General features: G+C 39.9%; 1 protein-coding gene across 1 annotated transcript; it reads left to right on the forward strand.

Annotated features, from left to right (window-relative positions):
• The first annotated feature begins 37 nt into the window (after positions 1 to 37).
• On the forward strand, positions 38 to 26536 carry Ddx1 (DEAD-box helicase 1). Its single transcript, XM_040730753.1, has 26 exons — positions 38 to 172; positions 2970 to 3021; positions 3126 to 3189; positions 3526 to 3555; positions 4627 to 4723; positions 6290 to 6337; positions 7841 to 7924; positions 8039 to 8122; positions 8646 to 8722; positions 9363 to 9435; positions 10870 to 10946; positions 11052 to 11166; positions 11830 to 11968; positions 13285 to 13345; positions 16541 to 16639; positions 17685 to 17774; positions 18430 to 18618; positions 19233 to 19284; positions 20753 to 20899; positions 22386 to 22477; positions 23841 to 23913; positions 23987 to 24059; positions 24139 to 24181; positions 25028 to 25123; positions 25337 to 25457; positions 26211 to 26536. Exons 1-26 carry the CDS (start codon positions 157 to 159, stop codon positions 26339 to 26341), a joined length of 2223 nt encoding a protein of 740 aa, XP_040586687.1. The 5' UTR covers positions 38 to 156; the 3' UTR covers positions 26342 to 26536.
• Positions 26537 to 27869: the final 1333 nt, after the last annotated feature.

Here is a 27869-nt window from a genome sequence, read left to right on the forward strand (position 1 = left end):
CTTTCTTTCTCGGAACCTTTGTCCTCGGTCCGCGTCCCCGCCCGGAGGAGGAACACCGAAGAGCGTGGACCGGAAGCGCGCGCCGCCGCAGCCGCGGCGTGTCTGCAGGCAGGGAGGGAGGGAACGGCCGAGCGAGCGGCGGAGGAGTGCGCGAACATGGCGGCCTTCTCCGGTGCGTGGTGGGAAGCTGAGGGGTTGTGAGCGGCTCGCCCCGGCCCACGGGGAGCCTTTCGGGGTTACTGTTGTGGCGGTGGGGTGGGTCGGGTGGCGGGAGACCGGAGAGATGTCGCCCTCCGGGGACCCGCGCCGTCCGGCAGGGGCGGCCGGTTCAGGCCTGGCTTTTTCTCGCGAGCGCTACCCGGGAGTCTTCGCCGAGCAGCGTTTTCTTCCCCCGTTCTGCCGTGGGTCTTGCAAATCCCGACATTGGCGTCTGCGCTCGCGGAGCCCGGCCTCCTGCCTCTTTGACGTGGCAGGGTCCCGCGACGCATCTGGCCTTGGCCAGGCCAGGCAGCCGCTAGCGTGGGGAAGGGGGCATTTTGGGGGAAAGGATGATTGTCCTGTTTAGGGGTCCCCCCTTCCCCTCCCACACACAAGCCTTCCCGAGGGGGAAAAAAAAAACTACCACGACTAAATCTAATCGTCGTTTGTTAAGCATCACACTGTGAGGGTTAACGTTGAATGTCAAAGCCAAAGGAAAAGGATTTTCTTTGGGGACACATTTAACTATAACTTTTGAGAATGAGTTAGTTGCTTTCTGACACCAAACAGAATTTGGAATGGGGTGTTGAACCCACCAGTTGATGTTTCTCACTTTCTCGATCCACCTTTGCTTATGCACCCACAGTTTTGCAAAGTTCAGCCAACCTTAAGTATACGAAATATGATCCCTCTGTATATGTGTACACACACACACACACACACACACACACACAGAGCAATAAATTAGACTTGCTATCTTTTCATATTAACCTAGTTAAATGACATTTTAATATTGTTTGCTTTTTCCATTTTCTCCAGTAAGAATATCAGAAATTCGAAATCTCAGGCTTTCTGTTAAAGTCACGTCTCCTAAGAGGAATGCTCTCACTTAATACAATTTTAGACCTGAAATCTGTCAGGAAATTGTAGGTTGTTGTTTTATAGACACACATCTTTGGAAGAAATGTCTAAGTTTCAGGACAAAAGTAAAATTAAAGAATCTGAGCATGTCCTGTTTTCCCTTAAAAAGGTTAAGTTTGTAGAAAGTATGCCCAACACATGACCAGGATCTGGCAAGAAACTGTCTAAAATTTGGTAAAAGCAACCCATGATTGCTGCTTGTTTTTTTTTGTTTGTTTGTTTGTTTGTTTTTGGTTTTATGAGACAGGGTTTCTCTGTATTGTTTTGGAGGCTGTCGGTCCAGCCTGGCCTCGAACTCACAGAGATCGCCTGCCTCTGCCTCCGAGTGCTGGGATTAAAGGCGTGCGCCACCACCGCCCGGCCGTGATTGCTGCTTGTAACAGTCTTGCAAACAGCTTGAGCTTGCAATACTCTGTGTGTAGCATATTTAAAACCATCACTTTCTTTCCTTTTAACTTTTCCTTATGTTTTGGTGGTAGGAGTTGAACAGACATGTTCCCCGAGTGAAGGTCAGGTCAGCTTGCTAGAGTTGGTCCTCTCCTACCATGTGGGGTCAGGGGCTTGAACTCAGGTCTTCAGGCTTGGTGGCAAGTGTCTTAAGCCACTGAGCCTGGGCCATTGCTCTCCTTTCTCCCCAATAGTTTGCATTTTAGGAGACAGCATAGACCTAGACTGTAGGGTATAGTTGCTAGGCAGGTGAGTCTAGTTGTTCATCTTTAGGGCTTACGTAGTTTATCTGTGGAAAGGAAGGTTAAGTAATTTACCTAACTGTAACTGGTTTCACTTGAGTAATGATACAATGACAACTGTCCACTGTATCAAATTTTTTATTTTCTGCAAAATTATTTAAATAGACAATTAACATAACAGGTCTTCACCTGACAACCCATTGTTCAGGTTTTCTGTACTGGCACCCCTGCCTCCCATTGGTTAATCAGTATTTATATATTAAAAATACAAACAATTTTATTTCTCAAACTTAGAGAAATGAATTTCCCCTTAAAGCAGTGGTGTTACTGTGAAAACTCTTTTCACACGCCTTGTGTGCTGTGCATTGTAGTGGTGGCTGAGAGGTTATCTAAACTTAAGAAGGACTACGAGGCTCAAAACCGAAGTTATTCCTATATATGGGAGTTTCTGATTTACTTACACTTTAAGTTTTTATTGAAACATAGTATTTGTATGTAGTTAGAAAGTTCAGTGTGAAGCTTTGATCCCTAAATGTGTTTCATAATAGTCAAATCAGGGAAAATAGCATGATCATTACCTTAGACTTGTCAAATCTCTATAGTAAGTACATTAAAACCTCTTCTAGTCTAGGATACATGGTGCCTTATGAACAGAATTTTGATATGGCTGCAATGAAATGTGGGCTGTCTATTTTTCTTAGGTCCTAGAGGGTATTCAGATGGTCTTGGACTAGCCAGAACATAGAACTGCTGCATTATCACCCAGTGAAACTGGAGATGCAGGTCTAGGAGCCTAACTGTCAGATTTTTAACTCCTTCATTAATAGCTAAACAAGCACTGGTGGCTACCATGTGCTAATGGCACTGTGCCAGTGGTATTATAGTGTTACCTCACATTTTCCTGTACTCCTACAAAGTAGGGATGACAAGTCCCCTTTTCTGCAGAGAAAACAGATTTATAGTTTTGTCCCAAGGTTGTCTTTGTAAATGAGACCTTGGATTGAAGTGAAATCTGTCTCAAAACTGAACACTCTTAGCAATTCCATACAAAGGTCCAGTATAAGAGCCACACTCAAAGCTTTCCCCAGTTCCATATAAGAGACTTAAAGAGAATATGATTTATTAATAGGTTTAATTATTAAAATGACTTTTTGTTTTCAGAGATGGGTGTTATGCCTGAGATTGCACAAGCTGTGGAAGAGATGGATTGGCTGTAAGTATATAGAACACAAATACATTTTTGACAAAAATCTTGTAATATGAACAGTAATTTTTGTCAAATAGCTAACTACAGTTCTTCAAATGTGATTCTTCTAGTCTGCCAACTGATATCCAGGCCGAATCTATCCCATTGATCCTAGGAGGAGGTGATGTACTTATGGTAGGTTTACACTTAGTAATGTGGTTGGTGGTTTGGGGCATACATGTTCCGGGGCTATGTATAATTCACTTTAAGATACCTCAGAAGCTTACAACTGGAATTGTTTTACCAAATTAATTTTATTAACTCACCAGCATTTGTAGCTCATATATTATGGTCTGCATATTCTACAGAAGCTGTGGGAATAGGCTTGGGTGATTTTTCAGTTTTTATTGCAGATAATGGTGGGTGGTAGCATAGTTAGCTAGTCAAGTGTTACAAGATTTTTACATGATATTATGCTGTTTGATCTCTCTTAATTCACAATTTAAACTACAATTAATTTCCCCCATTCAGGCAGCAGAAACAGGAAGTGGAAAAACTGGTGTAAGTAATACATTTAAATTTAATTAAAACCCGAATTTTAAAGTATTGAAACAGTTTGTATTTTGTGTATTTGAACAGCTTATATTTTGAAATAATTAAAACAGCCCCCTCTGGTATGTAAGAAATGATGATTTTGTCTTTGACTTAATTAGGTTTACGATTGGTATGATGAAACACCATGGCCAGAGGCAGCTTGGGGAGGAGAGAGTTCATTTAGCTTACGTATCCTAAGTCACAGTCCATTGAGGGAGGCCAGTGCAGGAACTCAGACCTGACTAAATCCGGAGGCAGGAGCTGATGCAGAGGCCTGAGAGGTGTCCTGCTTACAGACTGCTCCTCGTGGCCTGCTCAGACTGCTCTTTTATAACACCCAGGGTCGCCAGTCCAGGATGGCACCACCCATGATGGTCTGTGCCCTCCCATAGCACTAATTAAGAAATGCCCCACAGGTCTGCCCTCAGCCTGAGCTTATGGAGACATTTTCTCAGTTGAGATTCTGTCCCCTCAATGACTGTAGCTCAGTTCAAGTTGACTTAAAGCTAGCAAGCATAGCCATTCAGAGTAATATTTCTCTTGTTGGCAAATTATGAAGGTTTGAAGAGAGTATGGTTTTAAGAATGTAGTTTTATAGACGCCTACAGAGAGAGGCACCACAGATTCTGTAACGTTTGTAGGCATTTCAGGATGCTCTTAAAAAGACCACACCCAGAAAATATGCCTGTTGCTGGCCTCGACTAGAGAAGCAGTCTGAGTAGATGGCTTTTCCGTGCTCCTCGACTAGAGAAGCAGTCTGAGTAGATGGCTTTTCCGTGCTCCTCGACTAGAGAAGCAGTCTGAGTAGATGGCTTTTCCGTGTTCTGCTTTGTGTTCATTCTCAAGTTCCTCATTCTGTATTCCAGGATGTCAGCTGGCTTGCGTCTGTCAACTCCTGATTATCTGATTGGTATTTAGGTTTGGGTAATGAAATAGGAGCAGCCCTCTGGATAATTTCTAAAGTGCATGTGCAGTCTTCAATCATACTGACTGCTCAGTAGCGGCTGACTACTAATGTAGGAAACATCTCTCTGACAGGCCTTTAGTATTCCAGTTATCCAGATTGTGTACGAGACCCTGAAAGACCAGCAGGAAGGAAAGAAAGGGAAAACTACTATCAAAACTGGTGCTTCGGGTAATTTTTATGTTGCTGTTTTCTTTTTTGTAATTAGTCCTTCTCTGTTTGCTAGTTTGAGTTTAAGGTATGCATTTATTGCCTGTGTATGCAATTGCCTTGTTGTGTCCTGGAAACAGGGATAACAAGTGACATTTACAACATAATTAGTGAATCCTCCATCCTAAAACACCGATAATGCTTCTTTTGAGAACATAGTGGCATTTGGAATTAACCTTTGGTGATTTCTGTGGTTTTCTTAACCATATGTAACTGTGTGTGCCTACGACTATGGTTGAATTAGTATGTTGTGCAATGTGGGATTTGTCTTCCTTACAGACTCTAGGCTGATCCTCTTACTGGGCTTTGATCCTGTCTACTATGAATAATCTCACTTTCATTTCTTTAAGTTATGATCTTTTTCCTTCCATAGTTTCTAAATTTCAGTCTTCATCTCTGCTTCTATCACATTTTAACAAATTGTTATATATTTTAAAGTGACTAGTTTTATGTTACAAAACAGAATTGTGAAACATAGCAAGTTTAAGTTGAGTGAACTTGGCATATCAACTTTTTCTTTTTGATATGAAAGTAATAATGTCAGAGAGGATGAACTAATTTAGCAGATGAATTATGCGATAGACAATGAATATAACTATTCTTTTGGCCTATTTTAAAATAGTGTCAGAACTTTTAACAGCTATATGCCCTCATTTATGAGAGATGATGCTAGATAAGAATGCTTTTGAGGTGGCTAAGTAGAAGAAGCAGGATGGGTCTAAAAGTCATGTCTGGTGAGGAGACACAAACGTGCATTTATAAACACGAAGGGTTAGGGAGAAGACAGTCGATGACCAAAGGAGGAAAGGACATGTTTGCTCTAGGGAGCAGACCAGGAACAGCTTACACGTAATGTGCAGGGCCTCTTAACTTTAGACTAGCCAGTGGTTCAGGTGAGCTGACGGAAGAGCGAGCCCTGAGGAAGAGGGAGCCCTGAGGAAGACAGTTCTCCAGAGCTAAAGCACTCAAACTTGATAGATAGCGCTTGACCAGACATGAGCCAGAAAGGATCTCTGCCTTGGACAGAAGATGCGCTAAACTGCATGTAGGGTCTCTTTAGTTACCGTAATTTTTATCATTCATAGCCTATTAAGATGTTTTGGAAAAGGGAAGATACCAAACACAAAAATAGGAAGAAAAATGAAAGTGTGACTTGAGAATTTCATATTGAATTAAAATAAAGGACTGGCTGATGAGGTCAGTTATTTAAGGTCGCGTTGCTTAGTTACCTGAACTTCACTTTGTCAGTGACAAAGATCAGTCTCTGGTATACAGAGTGCACTGAAACAAGGAGGGAGACTAGGTTTAGTCAAACAGGACAGTGGTTATCATTGGCACCTTTTAATTTTCAGGGTTAGTGTTGTCTTCAGTAAAAACAGCTGCACATATATGTGTATATTACAAATAATGTGTAAAACCATGTTGGATCAAGGGCATTGATATATGAAATATAAACTATTTTCTGCTTTCATAGACTTATATATTTCATATGGTTATGACTCACTTTTTTTACATTCATTTGTTAAGTGCTCAACAAATGGCAGATGAATCCATATGACAGAGGGTCTGCTTTTGGTAAGTAGATACATTTTACCTACTCATTGATAATTCAGAAACTTAAAAAAAATACATGCAAGCTGGGCGTTGGTGGCTTGCGCCTTTAATCCCAGCACTCGGGAGGCAGAGGCAGGCGGATCTCTGTGAGTTCAAGACCAGCCTGATCTACCTAGTGAGTTCCAGGACAGTCTCCAAAATAATACAGAGAAACCCTGTCTCAAAAAACAAAAACAAAGCAAAACAAAATATTTGAAAATACCAAGAAAAGTATGAAAAAGTGCTGTACATGATTTGATTCCCAGAGATTAGAATATAGTCACTAAAGGTAAACAGTATAGTGCTCAACTAAAAGGAGACAGTAGAATATGATGGAAATAAAGCCTAGTATGTGTGACAAATTAATGTGCATAAAAAATGTAGTTTTGTAATATTATATTTCACTGGGGAGAGGGGAGATTTATGCAACAAAAAATTGGCTTCTATATATATCATAACTAGAAATAAATTCCACATGTACTTGAGATTTAAATTATATGTGTGTGTATATGTATGTACAATTAGGTATGTATAATCTAGTAGAAATGTATGTACAATTAGGCATGTATAGTCTAATAGAAGAAAAACTTTTCTAGTCCAAATAGAAGACTTAGAAATTATAAAAGAATGCCTATATTTATTATTGTTTTATTATTTTAACTAACACATTAATTGTATAAACTAGTAGGATTCACTGGGATTCCCATCTGTGCAGACCTGTGTTCTAATTACATGCATCTATCTACCTTTCTCCTTGATCCCCTGTTGAATTCTTAATTCTCCTGCCTCTGTTTCCCAAGTGCTGGTATTGCAGGCAGCTCACCAGAGACCCTTATGCAAAGGTTCTTAATATTCATTATCACATGAGCAAGAACTTAAAACTTGTGAAAAATGTGGTAAGATGTTTGATGAAGTGTTATTTTACAAGTTTGTTCTTTACCAGGTACAGAGGATGACTTGGAAACATGAATAGGGCAAAAGATACAGTTTCTGGTATAGACAAAAGCCAGGTCTTTATTTAATAAGCATATGTCTGACTCTGGTATGTGATGTAACACCTCATCTCTTAGAGCTCCCAGTACTACCCAAATAGCACACACTGGTCACATGCATCTTACTAAGTAGTCAGCAAATTGTGATGCGTGGGTCCCATGGCACCCTTAGTCCTCTTGTCCTCACAGCACTGGGGAATGGCTTCTAAACAGGCACGAGACGATGTTTCAGGCAAACAATCTAGGGGTTGTGCCCATCTTTTCTGGATTTCTTCTGTGAATTTTTGTCCTAAGGGTGACAGTATAGACCCTAGTAACCAACATGGCCCAGGAGGTGCAGGGATAAAAGGAAGCATTGCTGTCATTTTAGGAATGTAAACTCTGGAACACTGGCATGGGAAGCAGTTATTGGTGACTGACTGGTTTTTATTTCATGATGGACGGTTTGTGGGCTGTACTGATGGACACTTCTGTATGCTTTTCTCTCATCTAGCAATTGGGTCGGATGGCCTGTGTTGTCAGAGCAGAGAAGTGAAAGAATGGCATGGGTGCAGAGCCACTAGAGGATTGCTGAAAGGTATTTGACCCACAGCTCTCGGTCACATACAAGTGTAACTCAGAACAGTGGGGGCTGGTAAATGTGTCGTGTGCATGTAATTTGTGTAAATCTCATAGAGTTTTACCCTTACAGGAAAACACTACTATGAGGTATCCTGTCATGACCAAGGGCTGTGCAGAGTTGGGTGGTCTACCATGCAGGCCTCCTTAGACCTAGGTAAGTGTTTCTATAGTAACTGAACTACCTTATACGTATAGATTGTTAACATTTTGTTATTTGGGAGACAAACTAATAGACTTCACTATACTGGGGTGTAATTTTATGGACACAAAAGATATTTATGTGTACCTCTCCCAGTTCCAGAAAAGACTTAAAGTAAGTTACTGCTTGCTTCCAATTAGCACCTCCACTTCATGTTCTGTCAATGTGGAACTGGAGAATAAGATTAAGAATGAAGATCAGGCTAAACCTAGCATGCTTGAAACATACACTACTGCAAAGACACTTCAGATGATTGTGAGTTTGTGACCAAAGCCAAGGGTGCAGCAGTGTCACTTGTGTCTGTAATATTGCATATTCTGCATTGATTGAAAATACCCCAGGTGATGCAGGGCTCAGGAGCCTAGGGAGGTTTGTCTGCTCTGGGCTCTGAGACTGCATGGGTAAAATCACTTCTTCCATGTGGCTTTTAAAGCTCGTTGTAAACTCAGAGTTCTAGTAAACTACCTTTAAAATCTAGGTACTGACAAGTTTGGATTTGGCTTCGGTGGAACAGGAAAGAAATCCCACAATAAACAGTTCGATAATTACGGAGAGGTAAGCTCTAATGCTGTTTATTCAGTAATGTTTGTAAATCTTCTTGCATTCTTGATCACTTAGGACGTGACTGAGCATGTGGAAATGCTTCTCAAAGACAAGCATTTTCCAAAGATAGTTCAGGTTTGGCCTGGAAAAAGAAATTGATGTACGACTAAACAGATAGTACTTAAAATTTTATTAGCCCCTCCAAAGTATATTGTCTTTATCTCATTCTGACTTTGGAACTTATATCTATGTTATGCTCATTTCTTAGTTTTGGTTATGAGGACTTTAAATATAGTTCTCTGACCCTAAATCCATGGCATTATTCCTTAATGTCATGTTGATTCTGAGAAGCCTGTCGCATGTATCTGCTATTGGATGGGATGTGTGCTCTGACAGTTTTCTGGTGGTTTACTTTCCTAAGAGAAAATCTTATCTGTAACCTAGGTTCCTGGTGATCTTGTGCCTCAGTCTCTCCCATGCTGGCTTACAGGAGTGAGCCACCATGCCAGATGGTCATTTTTGAGACCTTCCTTACCATGTAGAGAAATTCTTTTGAAACACCAGTGTTTGCTTTGATGCTGCTGTCTGTGACTTGTTAACCTCGTTTCAGATCTTGCTTTCTGATAATGACATTTACTTTCTGGGATTTCAGGAATTCACTATGCACGATACCATTGGCTGCTACTTAGATATTGATAAAGGGCATGTGAAGTTCTCTAAGAATGGTAGGTGCTCTGGATCTTCTCGGTAAGAAAAATTGTGATTCTTGGTTCTGTTCTCTTACTCTCCTCTTCAGTCCTCTATTCACCTTTCATTTCAGTATTTGTTTTGTTGAGTATTTGCTATGCGCCATCTGTACTAGTCAAGTGATGAAACCACGACAGGAGGTGGAGCAGATGAAGGGCAACTCTGGTGCTTTCACACTGATGAAGAGAGGCAGACACCCATTGTTTACAAGTGAAACGTTAGCGTTAGGTGGGAAGGAGAGGAAAAGCAAGGCAAGGGAGTACATTGTTGTGTGGGGGTGTGTGCTTTTCCATACATTGCTGTGTGGGACGTGTGCTTTTCCATACATTGCTGTGGGGGGGTGTGCTTTTCCATAATGAGTACATTGCTGTGTGGGTGTGTGCTTTTCCATAGTGAGAGCTCAGAGAAGGCTCTGCTGATGAGAAGACCTTTAAAATGAGTCAGTTTTCAGTTGGGTAGGGTTGTGCTGAGACTTAAAGAAACATTTCAGGCAGAGGGAAGAGCAAAGAGAAGGTTCTGGGGTGGAAGTGTGCACTGCCTTAGCAACAGGTAGGTGGTACCCGTGTCAGGTGCTTGAGCTGCAGGGAGAGATGTTAGCTCAGTGGGTAGGCTGTAGAGCGAGCTTTGCTTTTTGTTCTGAATATGTTGGAAACCTTCTGCGGCTCTGAACAGAGGGGTGGCATGTCTCCAACAGGATGGGCCAGCTATGTTGAAAACAGACTAGGAGGTGGGAAGTGGGTTGAAATCACCTATGGAGTAAGAGTACATAACTGATAGTAAAGCTCCAAAGCCTGCTTCCTGTGGCTAAAAGCTGTCTAACTGAGGAGAATCTAGCAGAGAGAAGAGAGTGAAGAACAGGGGTGCATGGGATCCGGCTACCTAAGGGGAGACTATTTCACAGAGGGGGGAAGAACTCAGCTTGCGCCCAGTTCTGCTGAAAGTATTATCAAGAGAGACAGGAGCGACCGTTCTCTATAGGATTTGGTACTCGATAGCTATTTTGGTAGGGCAGAGAGGTGGGTGAACATGAGTCAGACATGTAGCCAATGGGGATAAACAGAAGGAAGAATGTCCTAAAATCAGAAATCAGGGACTTTACTTCATAAATGAAAAGAAAAATGCAAGTTAAGTGGAAGGAGCAGTGGGTCCAAGGGAGGGTTTTGTGTCTAATGTAGGAGTATGTGTGAGCTATGAAGAGGCAGAGGTCTTGTAGAAGGGAGTAATGAGACATGTAGACAGGAAGAGGGGACAGTTAGTCACGTCAAACAGCGAGGAGACTGGCTCCAGACAGCCCACCTACATCCCTGGGTTCCAGAGAGCATGAGAAGGCAGGGCAGGTTAGTGGCGTCTCTTGTGCATGTGGAAATTTTTCTTCATTTTAATTTCTCTGCTTCTGTTTATTTGTTTTAAAGGAAAAGACCTTGGTCTGGCATTTGAAATACCAGCACATATCAAAAACCAAGCCCTCTTCCCTGCCTGTGTTTTGAAGGTAATTAGAAGTTTTTCTGTGATTTAAACTGTTTGATTTTCATTATATTTTACTTGGCAGTTTGCCATTAGGTTAAAACTTTTTTTTTCTTTTATTCAATACCAGAATGCTGAATTGAAATTTAACTTTGGTGAAGAAGAATTTAAGTTTCCACCAAAAGACGGTTTTGTTGGTCTCTCCAAGGCCCCAGATAGTTACATTGTCAAGTCGCAGCACACAGGTACTTACTGCATCTGAGAGGGTGAGAGTTTCTAGAGAATTCCAGTGGGAGGGCCTCCTCTTAGTGAGTCCCATTTGCCTCCTGTTCTGGTTGAATCCACCGCCTTAAGAGACTAGTAAAATTCCATTTCAGAACTTAAATGATGAATTACTTTGTGTCTGTTAAGGCATTTGGGCTATCTCAGTCTTGATGGCAGTGGTAGGCTTGGCTTCTGTGCTTGTGAGTAAGTGCTTTCCACAGATTGTTTAGTCTTCACACAGCCCTCTGGGGTAGTGCCCTTCACATTTTACAAGGGGCCCGAAGATAAGGATTTGAAGTCAATTGCCCAAGATAAGTAGGACTGAATTCAGATCCAAGTGGTCTTGACTTGAAAGTTTACACCATTTCCTGTATTATTGCCTGGTATATAGTTCATCCACTTAAATACATTTTCTGGCTTGTCAGAAGGAAATGGGTTATTTTTAACAACTGTATCAATCAATTGTTCTCATCTCAATTAGACTTTTAAAAAATCATAAGTTATGTTAGGAATTTTAGCTTTATTTTGTTGGATTATGTCCCCATATTTTACTATTATTACCGTACATTAGCATGCACGGTTTTCAACTGATGGTATTTTTGGGTGTGCTTTATGTGACCTGTGGTCCTCTCTGTTCTCCTAAGGTAATGCACAGGTGTCACAAACAAAATTTCTCCCTAATGCTCCAAAAGCTCTCATTGTGGAGCCCTCACGGGAGTTAGCTGAACAAACCCTGAACAACGTCAAGCAGTTTAAGAAGTATATTGATAACCCTAAGTTACGGTAAGCCTTCCTTTTGAGCTCAATGCTTATTGTCTTTAAGTTTAAATTGTTCTGGAAAAATAAAGTTAAACAAGAGGAGGTATTGATATACTACATGAAACACTATAACTTTGTGGTAATAGTGTTTTCATTCAAACTTTCTTCCTTTGGCCAGAGGTTGATTTCATTCAGTGTTAAATTAATTTCATTTCTTCACTCTTCACTGATGACAGAGCTCCTGCTTAGTGTATAAGAGTCTGAGACCTTCCGAGGAGTATTTTTGGAAACAAGTAAAATGCCTGTGTGGCTTGATTTGTTACTGTTGCTATCTATAAAAATTAATGTGCTTAGACAAAGGCTATAGGGGGAGATAGATGGTAAAAAACAGTTCACTGGTGAAGATGATGAAACTATGGATTATTAATTTGGTATTTAATACAAATAAGTCCTTGCCTTACTTTGAAGTTCTAGTGCCTATTTGACTATATTTAACCTATCTACACAGTGAGTTTGAGGCCAGTCAGGGCTACATAATGAGACCCTGCTTCAAAAAAGGGGGATTTGGTGTCTAGAGACATAGCTCACTGGTAAAGAGCACTGGCTACTCTTCCAGAGGACCCAGGTTCAATTTCCAGCACCCACATGTTGACTCACAATGGTCTGTAACTCAAGTTCCAGCAGATCTGACAGCCTTCCATGGGCAGCAGACATGTATGTGACGTATATAACTGCATGCTGTGTGCGTGTTGGCAAAACACTCGTGCACATGAAATAAATCTTTTTTCTTTTTGGTTTTTCGAGACAGGGTTTCTCTGTTTAACAGCCCTGGCTGACCTAGAACTTACTAGACTGGGCTGACCCTGAGCTCACAGAAATCTGCCTGCTTCTGCCTCTGCCTCTCAAGTGCTGGGGTTAAAGGCATCCACTACCACCACCCGGCTTATAAATCTCTTTTTAATGAGATAATTTTTTGTCTCTTAAACAAGCTATGAGTGACACTAAATACAAGTCTTATCTTTAGTTTCTGATTGTCCTTCCTAAAGGCAACCTTTTTAAATTCTGATTTCGAGCCATTTTTCCAGAACTACTCTATATACAAATAAATATATTTTAAAAGGTAGAAATCTGGTTTTGGAGAGCTTATGTGGGGGAGGCTGTGCAGCTGAGGACTGAGTTCCTTACTCTAAGCTCTCAGTCTCCTCCGTGCCATTCCTGGGTTTGGGGGTGAGGTGCTCTGCTCCCATCTCCGTACTCACTTTATCGCGGCTCTCCATCAGTGACGTAACTGTAGACCAGACTTTAGTCTTCCTCCTTTATCATTCTGCTGTTCATTCCAGGGAGCTTCTCATAATTGGAGGTGTTGCAGCTCGGGATCAGCTGTCTGTTTTGGATAATGGGGTAAGTTGTGCTTTTAACTTCGGAACAAATTCTGTTTTGTCCAAGAAAAGTCAAATGAGGCTAAAATGAGCACAAGACCTCAAAAGAGGCTTTGCTGAAAGATGTCTTGTGGGCACATCCTCTTTTTACCCAGAAGTTAGAGCAGTTGTCCTTTTTTAAATTCTCCATCTGAAATTCCACCATGTTTTGTTTATGCTTTGCTTCCTGGGAATTTCCTTCTAGACTTCTAATTAAAAGTCACATTTTGCTGGGCGGTGGTGGCGCACGCCTTTAATCCCAGCACTCGGGAGGCAGAGGCAGGCGGATCTCTGTGAGTTCGAGGCCAGGCTGGGCTGACAGCCTCCAAAACAATACAGAGAAACCCTGTCTCGCAAAACCAAAAAAAAAAAAAAAAAAAGTCACGTTTTATTTTGTTTATTTGCCTTTTTTTTTTCTTGAGACAGGGTTTCTCTGTGTAATAGCCCTGGCTACCCTAGAACTTATACTGTAGACCAAGCTGGCTTCAAACTCACAGAAATCTGCCATCTGCCCGCTTCTGCCACCCAAGTGCTAGGATTAAAGGCATGCTCCACCACCCCCGAGTGTATTTATTTATTTGTTTGTTTGTTTGTTTGTTAAAAACAAGCAATGTTGAGTACAAGTGTGGATATGGAAATGATGAGGAATAATGAGACGGTCTGAGCCTAGTTTAATCACACTCTCAATTATAATGACATAAGGGGAGCACTCAGTCTAATCACAGTAACTCAATTATAATGACATAAGGGGAGCACTCAGTCTAATCACAATTACTCTCAATTATAGTGACATAAGGGGAGCACTCAGTCTAATCACAGTAACTCTCAATTATAATGACATAAGGGGAGCACTCAGTCTAATCACAGTTACTCTCAATTTTAATGACATAAGGGGAGCACTCAGTCTAATCGCAGTTACTCTCAATTATAGTGACATAAGGGGAGCACTCAGTCTAATCACAGTAACTCTCAATTATAATGACATAAGGGGAGCACTCAGTCTAATCACAGTAACTCTCAATTATAATGACATAAGGGGAGCACTCAGTCTAATCGCAGTTACTCTCAATTATAGTGACATAAGGGGAACACTCAGTCTAATCACAGTAACTCAATTATAGTGACATAAGGGGAGCACTCAGTCTAATCACAGTAACTCTCAATTATAATGACATAAGGGGAGCACTCAGTCTAATCACAGTAACTCTCAATTATAATGACATAAGGGGAGCACTCAGTCTAATCGCAGTTACTCTCAATTATAGTGACATAAGGGGAACACTCAGTCTAATCACAGTAACTCAATTATAGTGACATAAGGGGAGCACTCAGTCTAATCACAGTAACTCAATTATAGTGACATAAGGGGAGCACTCAGTCTAATCACAGTTACTCTCAATTATAGTGACATAAGGGGAGCACTCAGTCTAATCACAGTAACTCAATTATAATGACATAAGGGGAGCACTCAGTCTAATCACAGTAACTCAATTATAATGACATAAGGGGAGCACTCAGTCTAATCGCAGTTACTCTCAATTATAGTGACATAAGGGGAACACTCAGTCTAACCACAGTAACTCAATTATAATGATATAAGGGGAGCACTCAGTCTAATCACAGTAACTCAATTATAGTGACATAAGGGGAGCACTCAGTCTAATCACAGTAACTCAATTATAGTGACATAAGGGGAGCACTCAGTCTAATCACGGTTACTCTCATTTATAGTGACATAAGGGGAACACTCAGTCTAATCACAGTAACTCAATTATAGTGACATAAGGGGAGCACTCAGTCTAATCACAGTAACTCAATTATAATGACATAAGGGGAGCACTCAGTCTAATCACAGTAACTCTCAATTATAGTGACATAAGGGGAGCACTCAGTCTAATCACAGTAACTCTCAATTATAATGACATAAGGGGAACACTCAGTCTAATCACAGTAACTCAATTATAATGACATAAGGGGAGCACTCAGTCTAATCACAGTAACTCAATTATAATGATATAAGGGGAGCACTCAGTCTAATCACAGTTACTCTCAATTATAGTGACATAAGGGGAGCACTTAGTCTAATCACAGTAACTCTCAATTATAGTGACATAAGGGGAGCACTCAGTCTAATCACAGTAACTCTCAATTATAATGACATAAGGGGAGCACTCAGTCTAATCACAGTAACTCAATTATAATGACATAAGGGGAGCACTCAGTCTAATCACAGTAACTCAATTATAGTGACATAAGGGGAGCACTCAGTCTAATCACAGTAACTCAATTATAGTGACATAAGGGGAGCACTCAGTCTAATCACAGTAACTCAATTATAATGACATAAGGGGAGCACTCAGTCTAATCACAGTAACTCAATTATAGTGACATAAGGGGAGCACTCAGTCTAATCACAGTAACTCAATTATAGTGACATAAGGGGAGCACTCAGTCTAATCACAGTTACTCTCAATTATAGTGACATAAGGGGAACACTCAGTCTAATCACAGTTACTCTCAATTATAGTGACATAAGGGGAGCACTCAGTCTAATCACAGTAACTCTCAATTATAATGACATAAGGGGAGCACTCAGTCTAATCGCAGTTACTCTCAATTATAGTGACATAAGGGGAGCACTCAGTCTAATCACAGTAACTCAATTATAATGACATAAGGGGAGCACTCAGTCTAATCGCAGTTACTCAGCTATAATGACATATGGGGAACACTCAGCACATACTGGCATGCAGTGCTCTGTGTGTCTTTTCTTCATTATCAAAACTGTTCTGTAAGATAAAGAATTTTCCCTGTTTAAAATGAGAAAATTGATACTAGATGACATCATTCATGGTCTCACAGTGGGATAATGGTGGAACTGGGATTCAAGTTCTTGTCTAATTTTAGAATTCATGTAAATTCATGTTTCTTCTTGCAAAATGCAAATTTTATATATTAGACTATGTTTAGAAGTTAAAGCTGTCTAAAATCAGTTGCTAAAGTTATATTAACTTCAAATGAAACACAAATGTGATGTATAATATTATATATCCATTGTATTGACTGTCACTATTTCAGTATTCTCGCATTTGTTTTAAGTAGAAAGTGATACTTTGCTATTTTAAAGTAATTATACTAATTTTTCAGTTTACCTTCAGTGTTACTTTTGTCTTTTTAGGTTGATATTGTTGTCGGTACTCCAGGAAGATTAGATGATTTGGTATCAACTGGAAAGCTCAACTTGTCTCAAGTTAGATTCTTGGTTCTGGATGAAGCAGTATGTTGAAATATTTTCTTTAGAGTATGCTTATGTTTTTTCATGTAAGATTTATAAAAAGGAAAAAATATAATTCAGCCATGTCCTATTACCTAAATATCACAGTTAAGCACATTTTCAAATACTGTTGATATACAGACATTTAACTTTTTGTATGTGTATATTAAATCAAGCTTGAGTAAAAAAATTTGAGAAATCCCATTTATATTGAACATATGTAGACTTTTATGATTTTGCTTAAATAATACAGTGCTACAGCTATTTACATAGCATTTACATTGCATGTAGATATGAGGAATCCAAGTGTGCTTTAAAGTAGGTGGAGAATATGCAGTAGCTTTACACCAAGGACTTGAGCATCTGAATTTATGGATCCAGTAGGGATTCTGGCACTGAATTACTGTAGGGAATTGAAATCAATCTTTGGAAGTTCAGGCAAATCTTTATTTTAAAAAAATTGCATCACAAATGTTTCATATCATTATTTGTAATTACTCTTTGAAGGCTGTTTAATGATCTGTTATATGGATACATCAGGATTTGTTTAATTTCTCTCTGACTAGTTCCACAGGTAGTTTGCTTTTTTATTCCTAATAGCTGTTTGTACATACATTATTTTTTATACAACAAATTATTTTTTTTAATGTCAGATGCAAAATGTGGACCATCTGGAAGAACATAAGTGTGTTTGAGGCTTTTGAAATACTCTTTCAAATTGTTCTCAAGATGGTTGGGTTAATTTCCCAGCACTGAAGCTTTTTCAGTTTTCAAATTGAAGTCATTATCTTAATGACATGTGTTATAAACTATTGTATTAATTTTAGAATATTGGAGTATGGTTTGGGTTTATTTATTATACCTTTTTCATATTGTAGTCACAGGGAACCTAAAGTTGAATTTATAACTTGTCTTTAATATCCAGCAGATAATTATTTTATAAATATGGGGATATGTATGTATATATGTTTGTTTTTTTTTTTAATCTTACATTTTCAATTTAAAACTTAAGATTTTAATACTGATTAAAAACTCTTTTCTTCTACAGGATGGGCTTCTCTCTCAAGGTTATTCTGACTTTATCAACAGGATGCATGGTCAGATTCCTCAGATTACTTCTGATGGGAAAAGACTTCAGGTATCAAATGACTAATGCGGCTCAAAAATGTCTGTAGACAGTGTTATTCACTGTTGCAGGAACAAAGAGTTTTGATTAAGTACACTGTATAAAACATTTTCTTTGTTACCATCTAGTTACTGAGGAGTACACACACACAGATGACAGTCTAAATAGAGGTGCTGTTTCCTGTGCGAAGGGGAAGTAGCTTCAGCTATTGACAGTCACCTTTGTAGTGATTGTTTTTGAAAGCATTGCCCTTCCTTTTCTCATCCTTCCATAGGAAGCATTTGAGAAAAGAGAGATATTAAAGAAAGGGAATGAACAATAACTTGAAGCCTTTGATTTTAAAAACAAACAAACTGGAAAGCTTCCAGAGGGAGAGATGGCATGGTTTCTATGTGACAGTGAGGGGACTGACAGTGTGCCGGTGTGACATAGTTAATAGTGCATGGATATGTACTGACTGATAGCCTTCCATTGTCACATTGTTAGTAGTTATTACATGGAGTCAGGTATTGGATGTGTTTTAGATTCCCTGGTTACTATACTTTGTTCTTACATCATTCATTGTGAGTGTGGTTCTCAAAACATAAAAGAAATAAGCTTTAAAGGGGAGTGTGACGGGATGCTGATTGTTATAAAGCTGATCTGAACCAAGCTCTCCCATTCTTAGGTGATTGTTTGCTCTGCTACTTTGCACTCTTTCGATGTAAAGAAACTCTCTGAGAAGATAATGCATTTTCCCACGTGGGTCGATTTGAAAGGGGAAGATTCTGTTCCAGATACTGTACACCACGTCGTTGTCCCTGTAAATCCGAAAACTGACAAGCTCTGGGAACGGCTTGGAAAGAACCACATTCGAGTAAGTGCCGTGCAATGTGAACATTTGTGTGGAGAGCTGATCTTGGGCTCTTAGCAGTGCTTAAAGCTCGAGCCTTTGTCCCAGAGCCTAGCATGAAGCAGTGTTTTGACTGTGAAAGCTTGGGCATGTAAAAGGCACCAAATAAATGTCAAATTTCATCTTTTACTTTTCTCTTTGTGATTAGCTCCCTTGATCCAGTTTTTGCAAATAAGATTACCTATGTCAAATTTCAGATGCAGAAACTTCCATTTTAGTAACATTCCAATAGGAGCTATGTTGTGTCCTTTTGTTGTGCCCTGTTCTCATCAAAGTCCGTTTCACTTACTCATCTTGCCCTTTTCCCCATTGTTACTACATTTACTTATATAATAAAGATGTGTGCATTCTAAGTATGCAGTAGCCCGAAAGCTACATTTTTATTTCCACTGGTCCATTTATACTTAATTTCCTTAGTTAATGAAGGACTTTTCTGAATCTGAAAAATGGTTTTGTGTACAGATTATAAAGTAGTGCTTGAAATTCAGTGTAAAGACAGATTAATTTCTTCCTTTAGACACTTGCTCTTAATCACTCCTTATCATCCCCATTCCTTTTTAATCTCTCACTTTTGATAGACTGATGATGTACACGCAAAAGATAACACAAGACCTGGTGCTAACAGTCCAGGTAAGCGGAAAAAAATTAATAAATGTGTTAAGGATCTTAGAGATGATTTGTTTGCTCTGTTGGATTTCTACTTCAACTATTTTCCTGAAAGACATGAGATATGACCTAGAAAGTTAGAATGGGAAAATAAAAGCAGTAAGAAATAACAAGAAATGGGGCATGCTAATACCAGTTAGCTTAGAGGAGGAATGTGAATCAGTGAACTTAGACATGAGTTGTGTGACTTCAGAATCATAAGTCTTTTAGATCATAGAAAACTTAACACATTTGTCTAGAGACAGATTTATATTGACCTTGAAATTCAAGAAAAATAAAGATGAGGCATGGGGGGAGGATATGCCTTCAGCTATAATGGTGAAAGACAAATAATCTGGCTTTCTTGATTATTTTTGTGATCATTGTGACTTTTAATGTGTGATTCAGGGCATTAAACACATTTATATTGTTCAACCTTACTACTGTCTGTCTGCAGGGCTTCATATACTTAAACAAAAACTCTACCCGTTTGTCACAGTTCAATGAAGATAGCCTATGAGACAGTTTGTTTCGTGTCCATAGCATTTCAAAAATGTATAGGTACAGTAGGATACAAGGTGCTACAACCTAAGTAAATGGATCTTAAACTTGTAGACTGCATGTCTGGCATCAGATGTCTTGGGTGGGTCCTTAGAAGAAGAGTTCACTGAGAGGTTTGTGACATGCATTTGAAAGGGATTGGCTACAATCTTGATGAGAGTTCCTTTGAAATCAGTTTTATGTATAACTCCAGATTAGCATTATCTGTACTTACTTCTTCCTGTTGAAGAAAAGTAGACAAAGTGCTAGTTAAGCACATTTTGTTAACCCATAGTCAGAGGGGCACCTCATAACTTCATAAGTACCAGTTGTTACTGCATCCTGTGTTGCTGTTAAAGCTTTCACTGACTCCACTGTAGTTGGAGACAACCAGAGAGCATTTACACACAGCTTGGGCATCAGCAGAGAGTTAACATGATAGTACTCCTTTCCATGACTCAGAAGCTTCCAGCCAGGTTTTCATTCTGTGGAGTAGTGTTAGGCTGGTTAGATTTACTAATTTCCTTAAGGCTTAAGATAATCCAGTAATCAGGTCTTGAACATAAGGGGAAGTTAATGCAAGAGCAATTATAACTAATGCTTGAGAGGAAAGTACCAAGGTTTGGTGTATGTAGCTTTTGTATTAGTGTGTTTGCACATTTGTGTTCTTCTTAAAAGGTTGTGTGTGTGTGTGAGAGAGAGAGAGAGAATGCACTAAAAGTATAAGACATCGACAGAAACAGAAATAAATGAAGTAATGAATTAACTCAATATTTCACTCTCATGCTCTACCTTATCTGTAGTATAGCAGGGATTTTTAGAGTTAAGCAATGTGTCTGACTGATAATGTGTACTCATGACAGCTTCAGATTGACATTCTGTTACTTTTTCTGTTGTTGCTATGGTAATCAAGAGATGTGGTCTGAAGCTATTAAAATACTTAAGGGGGAGTATGCTGTCCGAGCAATCAAGGAGCACAAGATGGATCAAGCAATTATCTTCTGTAGAACTAAAATTGACTGTGATAACTTGGAGCAGTACTTTATGCAACAAGGAGGAGGTAAATTTTTTTCACTTCTTTCCTCATTTCATAGACTATTAGCTGCACATTGATAAAAGCCATAATGCATGCACAGAGAGAGTTGAAAGCAGTGATGGCACATTGTAACTTACCAGTGTCTTTCCAGTACATTTTCATGGATAAACCTTGGGGGTAAATTGTGAGAACTTTCCCACATTGCTACAGTCTTCATTAAAGTAAACCTGAATCATGGAATTCTAAGGCTGTAGATCTAGGTTACTGATTAACACTAACATTTAAAGACTAAAGGCTAAAACAATAATAGAAAGTATGATTTCTAGACTGGTAAATAGGAGAAAGGAATGAGGGAAAAACCTTAAATAAGGCTAAAGGAAGAAAGAAGCCAGGCATCATGGTACACACCTGTAATCCCAGTACTTGGGAGGCAGAGGCTGGAGGATCATGAGGTGAGATAGTATCTCAAAAGCCCAAGAACTGGGGATATAGCTCAGAGGTAGGACTTGCCTGGTCATGAATAAGGTTCTGAGTTCCATCTCTAGTCCTTAAGGAAAAAAATACATATTAGAAATCAGAGAATAAGATTAATATTGTAAAAATCCTGACTAAACTTAAGTGTTGGTGGACTGAAGTATTCTGCTAAAGTCATATAGAGTATTAATCTAGATGAATATTAGGTATATGTTGTTAAAAAAAGAACATACCAAAAACCCAAGAAAATTATTAAAAACCATTTTCTGGTTTGCAAGATACACGTTCTATTATGTTAGTCATGACTTTAATTTTAATAAACACATATGGCAAAATACTAATCTAAAAGTCTAGTAAGGGATGAAGAAGTAGATCTTAAAAGTATTAGTCGAAATAAAGGGTCACTACTATAGTGAAAATATAATGGCCCAAACCTTGCAAATAAATAAGACATTAAAATTAACTAGACCCAAAGTCTATACAAGTCAGTGAATTCCTATACAGGTAGAATAGACATTAAAATGGAAATTTTTTACATTTAGATGATTTCATGTTTAAATACATAAATCAATGTGGAAATATTCCTAAGTTGAAATGGAAATATCAAATTTTGCTAGGGCTGTGGAGCATGCCTGAGTACTCTCATTTGGTGTTGAGATTAAGTGGTAGAACCACTTCAGTCAAAGGGTCCATTCTTACACAGTTAGCTTAGAGGTTTTTGGGAGTGTGTGTGGTGGGGGGGTACACATGCGTGGAAGCCAGAGAGGTCTTTGATGACTTCCCACCTTTTTGCACTACTAGCCAGTGAGTTCCAAGGGTCTACCTGTCCATCCCCACACTCAGTGCTGGGCTTAAAGATGCTGACTCTGCCCATGCTTACTGCCTCCCCAGCCTTTCGTGGATTTTACTTTAATGTCATTTTGCCTGTGACAGAAAAGTTGTTGCCTGCATTTGTGCCAAGCTGGGGTATGATCTTTATAGATAGGTGCTGTTAGTTTGCCTTTCAAGGTCAGTTGTTCAATATGCTTTTCACTAGGACCTGATAAAAAAGGACACCAGTTCTCATGTGTGTGTCTTCACGGTGACAGAAAGCCTCATGAGAGAAAACAAAACTTGGAAAGATTTAAGGTACAGTGCCTGGTTGCCTGCGTTTCCTTATTATTTAAAGTTGTTGATTGTAGTGTTCTTGTGACACTTTATATCATTGAAGCAGTTCTTATCCTAGAGACTGAAAACATTTACCCTTACCCATACATCTTCATTGTACTATGTGTTAGTCATCTTTGACACTCAGATAGCAAATTTCATGTTCCTGGTAGGTAGGCTTACTACCACGGCCACTGCTCCTGAGTAGTGTGCTCAATAAGCTATTCTTTGACATACCTACATTTACATTACTTTTCTCACGAAGATACTTTGTACAAGTATGGGCTAGTAAACCATGTCATGAACACTTACAGAGAATTCCCTTTGTTAATAAATGAAGGTGGTCATTAGGGTTTGGTTGCATTTTGCTCTTGTTTGGAGTGCACCCTTCCAGGTGCTTCTGCATACTGATGGCTTTCAGAGCTCTGGGTGTGTTTAGTAGGCCTCAGCCATTTAGAGCTGAACATCAGCACTTTCTTCCTTCTCATTGACATTCCTGTTCACCAGAGTGCTCATTGCTATGTACAGGATAGGTGTACATGAGACCCATGGTGTGGAAAATGTGGACATATGATGCCCATGCTGATATCCCTGGCTTCATTCACCAAGTGCACTGCCATTTGGGGCTTACAGGAGACCAAAAGTCAGTTCAGTGTGCTCCTCTCACCTCCCAATCCTGTTTCCTCTGCACTGAAGCATCCAAAGCTCATTTGTGTCTCCTTTGTAAGCACCAGGGGCTCATTCCCTACTCCTTCTCTGGGACTTGTCTGTTGTTACAAAAGAAGTGTGACCTTGGGGTAATGTATCTAGTTGCCTGGACTTACTTTGGTATTTGAGATTTTTTAAAAATAGGTGTGGGTGTTTTACCTGCACCACATGTGTGTAGTGCCCACAGGAGTCAGAAGAGGGTGTTGGATCCTCTGGAACTGACATTACAGATTGTTGCTAGTGCTATATAAGTGCTGGGAACGGAACCCAGAGAACAGTCAATGCACTTAACCATTGAGCCATCTCTCCAGCCCCTAGATTTAGTTTAATCTGAGTAAAGTTAACACCTAAGTTTCTATGTTCTGTTCTATTGTGTATTTTGGGGTTTCTGAAGACATTTCTAAAGAGTAAAGATAAAGCCAGGTTTAATAACACTGGTGTAAGAAAAACAAGGTTGAATCCAACCACTCATATCGTGTTTCTGCAGATACTAGAGTAAAACGCCAAGACTTGGTCCAGCAGGTTATGTCCAGACAGCAAATCTGAAAGTAATGTTTAGCTCTCTTGGTGGAAAGATTGTTTTCATGTCTTGTACATTCACTGACAGAATCCTTTCTTTTTTTCTTGGTTCATTTAGAAAGGAGACGTAAGATTCTTGATTTGCACAGATGTAGCTGCTAGAGGAATTGATATCCACGGTGTTCCATATGGTGAGAAGACGTTTTCTGCTTTACACTGTAACCTCACAGACAATGGCAGCTGTTAACCCTGCTTTACTTGCAGTTATAAATGTCACCCTGCCTGATGAGAAGCAGAACTACGTGCACCGGATTGGCAGAGTGGGGCGAGCTGAAAGGTATTGGCCAGGCTCTTCCTCCCCTTTGAGCTCCTGTGTTTCAGAACTGAGGTCTAATTCAGGCTTTGAAATCTTGCAGGATGGGCCTGGCCATTTCCCTGGTGGCAACAGAAAAAGAAAAGGTAATCTTCCCAGTGTTCTGTTATGGTCATTGTGAGTTGTAGTTTTGATTGGGAAGTAAAAGCAGTTTGATTTTCCTACTGAGATTAGAATCAGTCACAAAGGGGAGTAAGTGAAAATTTTATGGCATTTCCTCCCTCTGCATGGATTGAATAGACAAATAATAGCACATGGTTTACAATGGAAAGGGCAAAACACAGACATTCCTAAGAGCCCTAGCACAGCTTTTTCAACAAAAACTAACACTATAGGGTGATGCACACTTTGGGGTGACACAGGTACACACACACACACACACACACACACACACACACACACACACACACACAGATTTGCAGAAGAACTTTTAACTTCTATAAGGTCTCCCATACATCTTTTTCTCAAATTCAAGTGCATGCTTCCCCTATGAGTTTTATATTTCTTAGCTATAAACAGTCTTTAAAATATTAATTTTAATATAACCTTCTCCACTATTTATCTCCTTCCTACCCCATGCCTGCCGTTTTGTAGCCCAGGCTGGCCTCAAATTTGATCTTCCTTGCCTTAGTCTGAGTGCTGAGTTTACAGGCATTTGCCACCATACCTGGCTGCATGTGTCCCTTTGGACATCAGGTTATCATGTCAGTATATGAATTTGTTTGCTTTAAGAATTTCTTTCTGTAACTCACATCCTTTTGTTCAATGATCTGTTCAATTAGCCACCAAGCAGTGGCCATTGAATGAAATACATTATCCTATTTTTCTGGTGTTTTAAGGAAATAAAATGTGAAAATCCCAGAAATTGATAGCAAAATATGTAGTTAGTCCCTATCTCTATACATGTTCATGCTTTTCTCTCTTTACTGTAGGTTTGGTATCATGTGTGCAGCAGCCGTGGGAAAGGATGCTATAACACGAGGCTCAAGGAAGATGGCGGCTGTACCATCTGGTACAATGAAATGCAGGTGAGACCGAGATAGACAAACTGCATCTGTCTAGAAAAATACATCTCTACTTTGACCTGTTTGCGGTTGACTAATGATGTTATTTGTAAGTTGTGATTTGGGAACTCCTTCCAGAGATCTAGCTTGTATTTTGTTCAACCTTTGAGGCTGGCCTAATCTCTATCAAAGTGAAATTTTGATTTGAAATATTGTAATTTTCTCATTTTTTCTTAGCTGCTTTCCGAGATAGAAGAACACCTGAACTGCACCATTTCCCAGGTTGAGCCAGATATAAAGGTTCCAGTGGATGAGTTTGATGGGAAAGTTACATATGGGCAAAAGAGGGCTGCTGGCGGTAAGCTTTCCGATGTTCCGATGCACTGGCCCACCTGCCTCCCTCCCTCCCCGCTCTGCACCCACTGATTCGTAGTCCAGACTGGCCTGAAACTCAACATCCCCCTGCCTCAGCCTTCTCAGTGCTAGCCGGGCTTACATGACCACACAACTAAATCTGCCTCTTTTCAGTGCCCATCAGGTTATAGGCATGTATGACCACACCTAGCTAAGTCTCCTCTTTGAATATCATTGTGTGAAGACCATGATTTTGTTCCCTTATGCTAATAGTATATTATTAGCATGTTAATTATTCTCTACCAATTACTCTCCAGTGTTTTATTATTACTTGGTTTGTAGCATTTTATTGTGTGATCTGTGTGTGAATGAGGGACAGCAATTTAGCTGATCATCTTGAAGCATTCATATCAAGAGTACTTGAACTTTTAATGAAGTATTAGGAAATGAGTATTGTAGGTGATTTTGAACAAAGAATCAGAAGTCTTTCATGTAAATGGCGACTTGTTTAGTGTTCTCTTTGCCCAGACTGATTCTGAATGTTTCTGATTCAGAGTAAACTATGAATATTAATTTCTACTGAAATTCTTGATTTACAAAGTTAAAGCTAAATGTACTGTAGAAAACTTTCCCAGTAGTAAGGTTTTAATGCTAGAAACAGTATTTGAAGTGATAGAGTAGAATTGAGCCCAAGTCTTCCTGACAAGTCTTCATGCGTGTCATTTACATTATTTTATGATTTGTGTGTGTGGTGCAGGTGGAAACTATAAAGGCCATGTGGATATCTTGGCACCTACCGTTCAGGAGTTGGCCGCCCTTGAAAAGGAAGCACAGACATCTTTCCTGCACCTTGGCTACCTTCCCAACCAGCTGTTCAGAACCTTCTGATTGCATGCAGACGGAATAGGATGGCAGTAATAGAGTCTAGAGTCTTACCTCTAACGTGGTGGTGCTGCTTCCAAGAGCAGTATTTATAGCAACCAGGCTATAACCGCTAACTCTTGCATGTCAGGAAACACAAACCTTAGGAATTCTTCATAAAACGATAGCCTAATGAAAATAAATTTGACAGTTACACTTTCATGAAGTTTGTGTCTTCTTTTAAAGTTCCCTTTTTCATCTTTTAAGAATACTATATGCTTGTGAAATAGTTTTTATGGATGATGAGTGTAACCTAGGACCCAAATGAGACTCAGATCGAATATCCTTTAAGTAGAATTTTTCTCAGGAGCAGTACTAGGCTGATGTGATTTTCAGATACTTAAGGCCATCTAGGTATATCATGAAGCAGGAGGAAAGTTACAACGTGAAAGAAAAGCCAAGGATCCCAAGATGAAAGGGCTTTTTGGCCAACTTGGAAAGCAAGAGGGTGCTTAGGACTTAGCTATGATTTGGTGTATGTGGATTGATGACTAGTGTTGGTGACAGTGAAGGTGTCTCTGGATTCTTTTTTTAAGAACCTTTCTTTGCAGGTGATGCACAGAAAGACAAAATGACTTCGCTGACCCTCTGTGTTCTAAAAAATCAGTTCTTTTCTGTCCCTTGATTAAAATATCTCAAGGAGAAATTTAAATGCATACCATTGAATTGGTCTTTTGTGCCTTTGGACTTTTAGTTGAAAAAGTAGTTTCAGAGAGGCATGGGGTAGAATTATTCTCATCCTAGAGATTCCATAAATTGCTGTCCAACTTCAGACTATTGCAGGAAAAAGCTTCAGGTGGACCCAAAGTAGGGATGGAGGGGGTTGAGGAGTGCTCATCGGAGGCCTGACCTGACCTGCTGTCTCTTTCCCCTCCTCTTCACTGATTTTTCTGTTAGCTCCCTCTGTTTCCTTGCGCTTGTGTTGATGGTAATCCTGTTAGTCATTCATCAAGCCTGATGGCCATTGATTACAACCTGAGAGATACTGCTCCTAGAAATAGGAGCTCCTGTGTCTTTTTTTTTTTTTAGTTTTTCTTTTATTTTAGAAGCATTCTTATTTACATATTAATCCTCCCATTCCCTTGCCCTCCCATCCTCCCATGCTCCCCCACCAACCCCCCCAACCCATTCCCCACCCGCTCCCCAAGGATAGTGAGGCCCCCCCTCCATGGAAGATCATCAAAATCCATCACATCATTTGGGGGAGGGCCTAGGTAATCTTTCTTGCATGTGGTCTGCAATAGTATCCCTCCATAGGGAATGGGCTCCCAAAGTCCATTTGTGACCTAGGGATAAACACTGGCTCCACTGTTCCAGGTCCCACAGACTGCCCTGGCCTCCTAACTCACATTCAGAGGGCTTGGTTCGGTCTAGTGCTGGTTCCCCAGCTTTACGACTAGGGTCTCTGCTCTCACTGGGTCAGGTCAACTGTTTTCTGCAGGTTTCTCCGGCAGTCTCGGGAGCTCCCAAGTCTTACTAGGACCCCTTCCCAGGA

The sequence above is a fragment of the Mesocricetus auratus genome, unplaced genomic scaffold, assembly GCF_017639785.1.
Source record: "Mesocricetus auratus isolate SY011 unplaced genomic scaffold, BCM_Maur_2.0 Super-Scaffold_100024, whole genome shotgun sequence".
Taxonomy (NCBI): domain Eukaryota; kingdom Metazoa; phylum Chordata; class Mammalia; order Rodentia; family Cricetidae; genus Mesocricetus; species Mesocricetus auratus.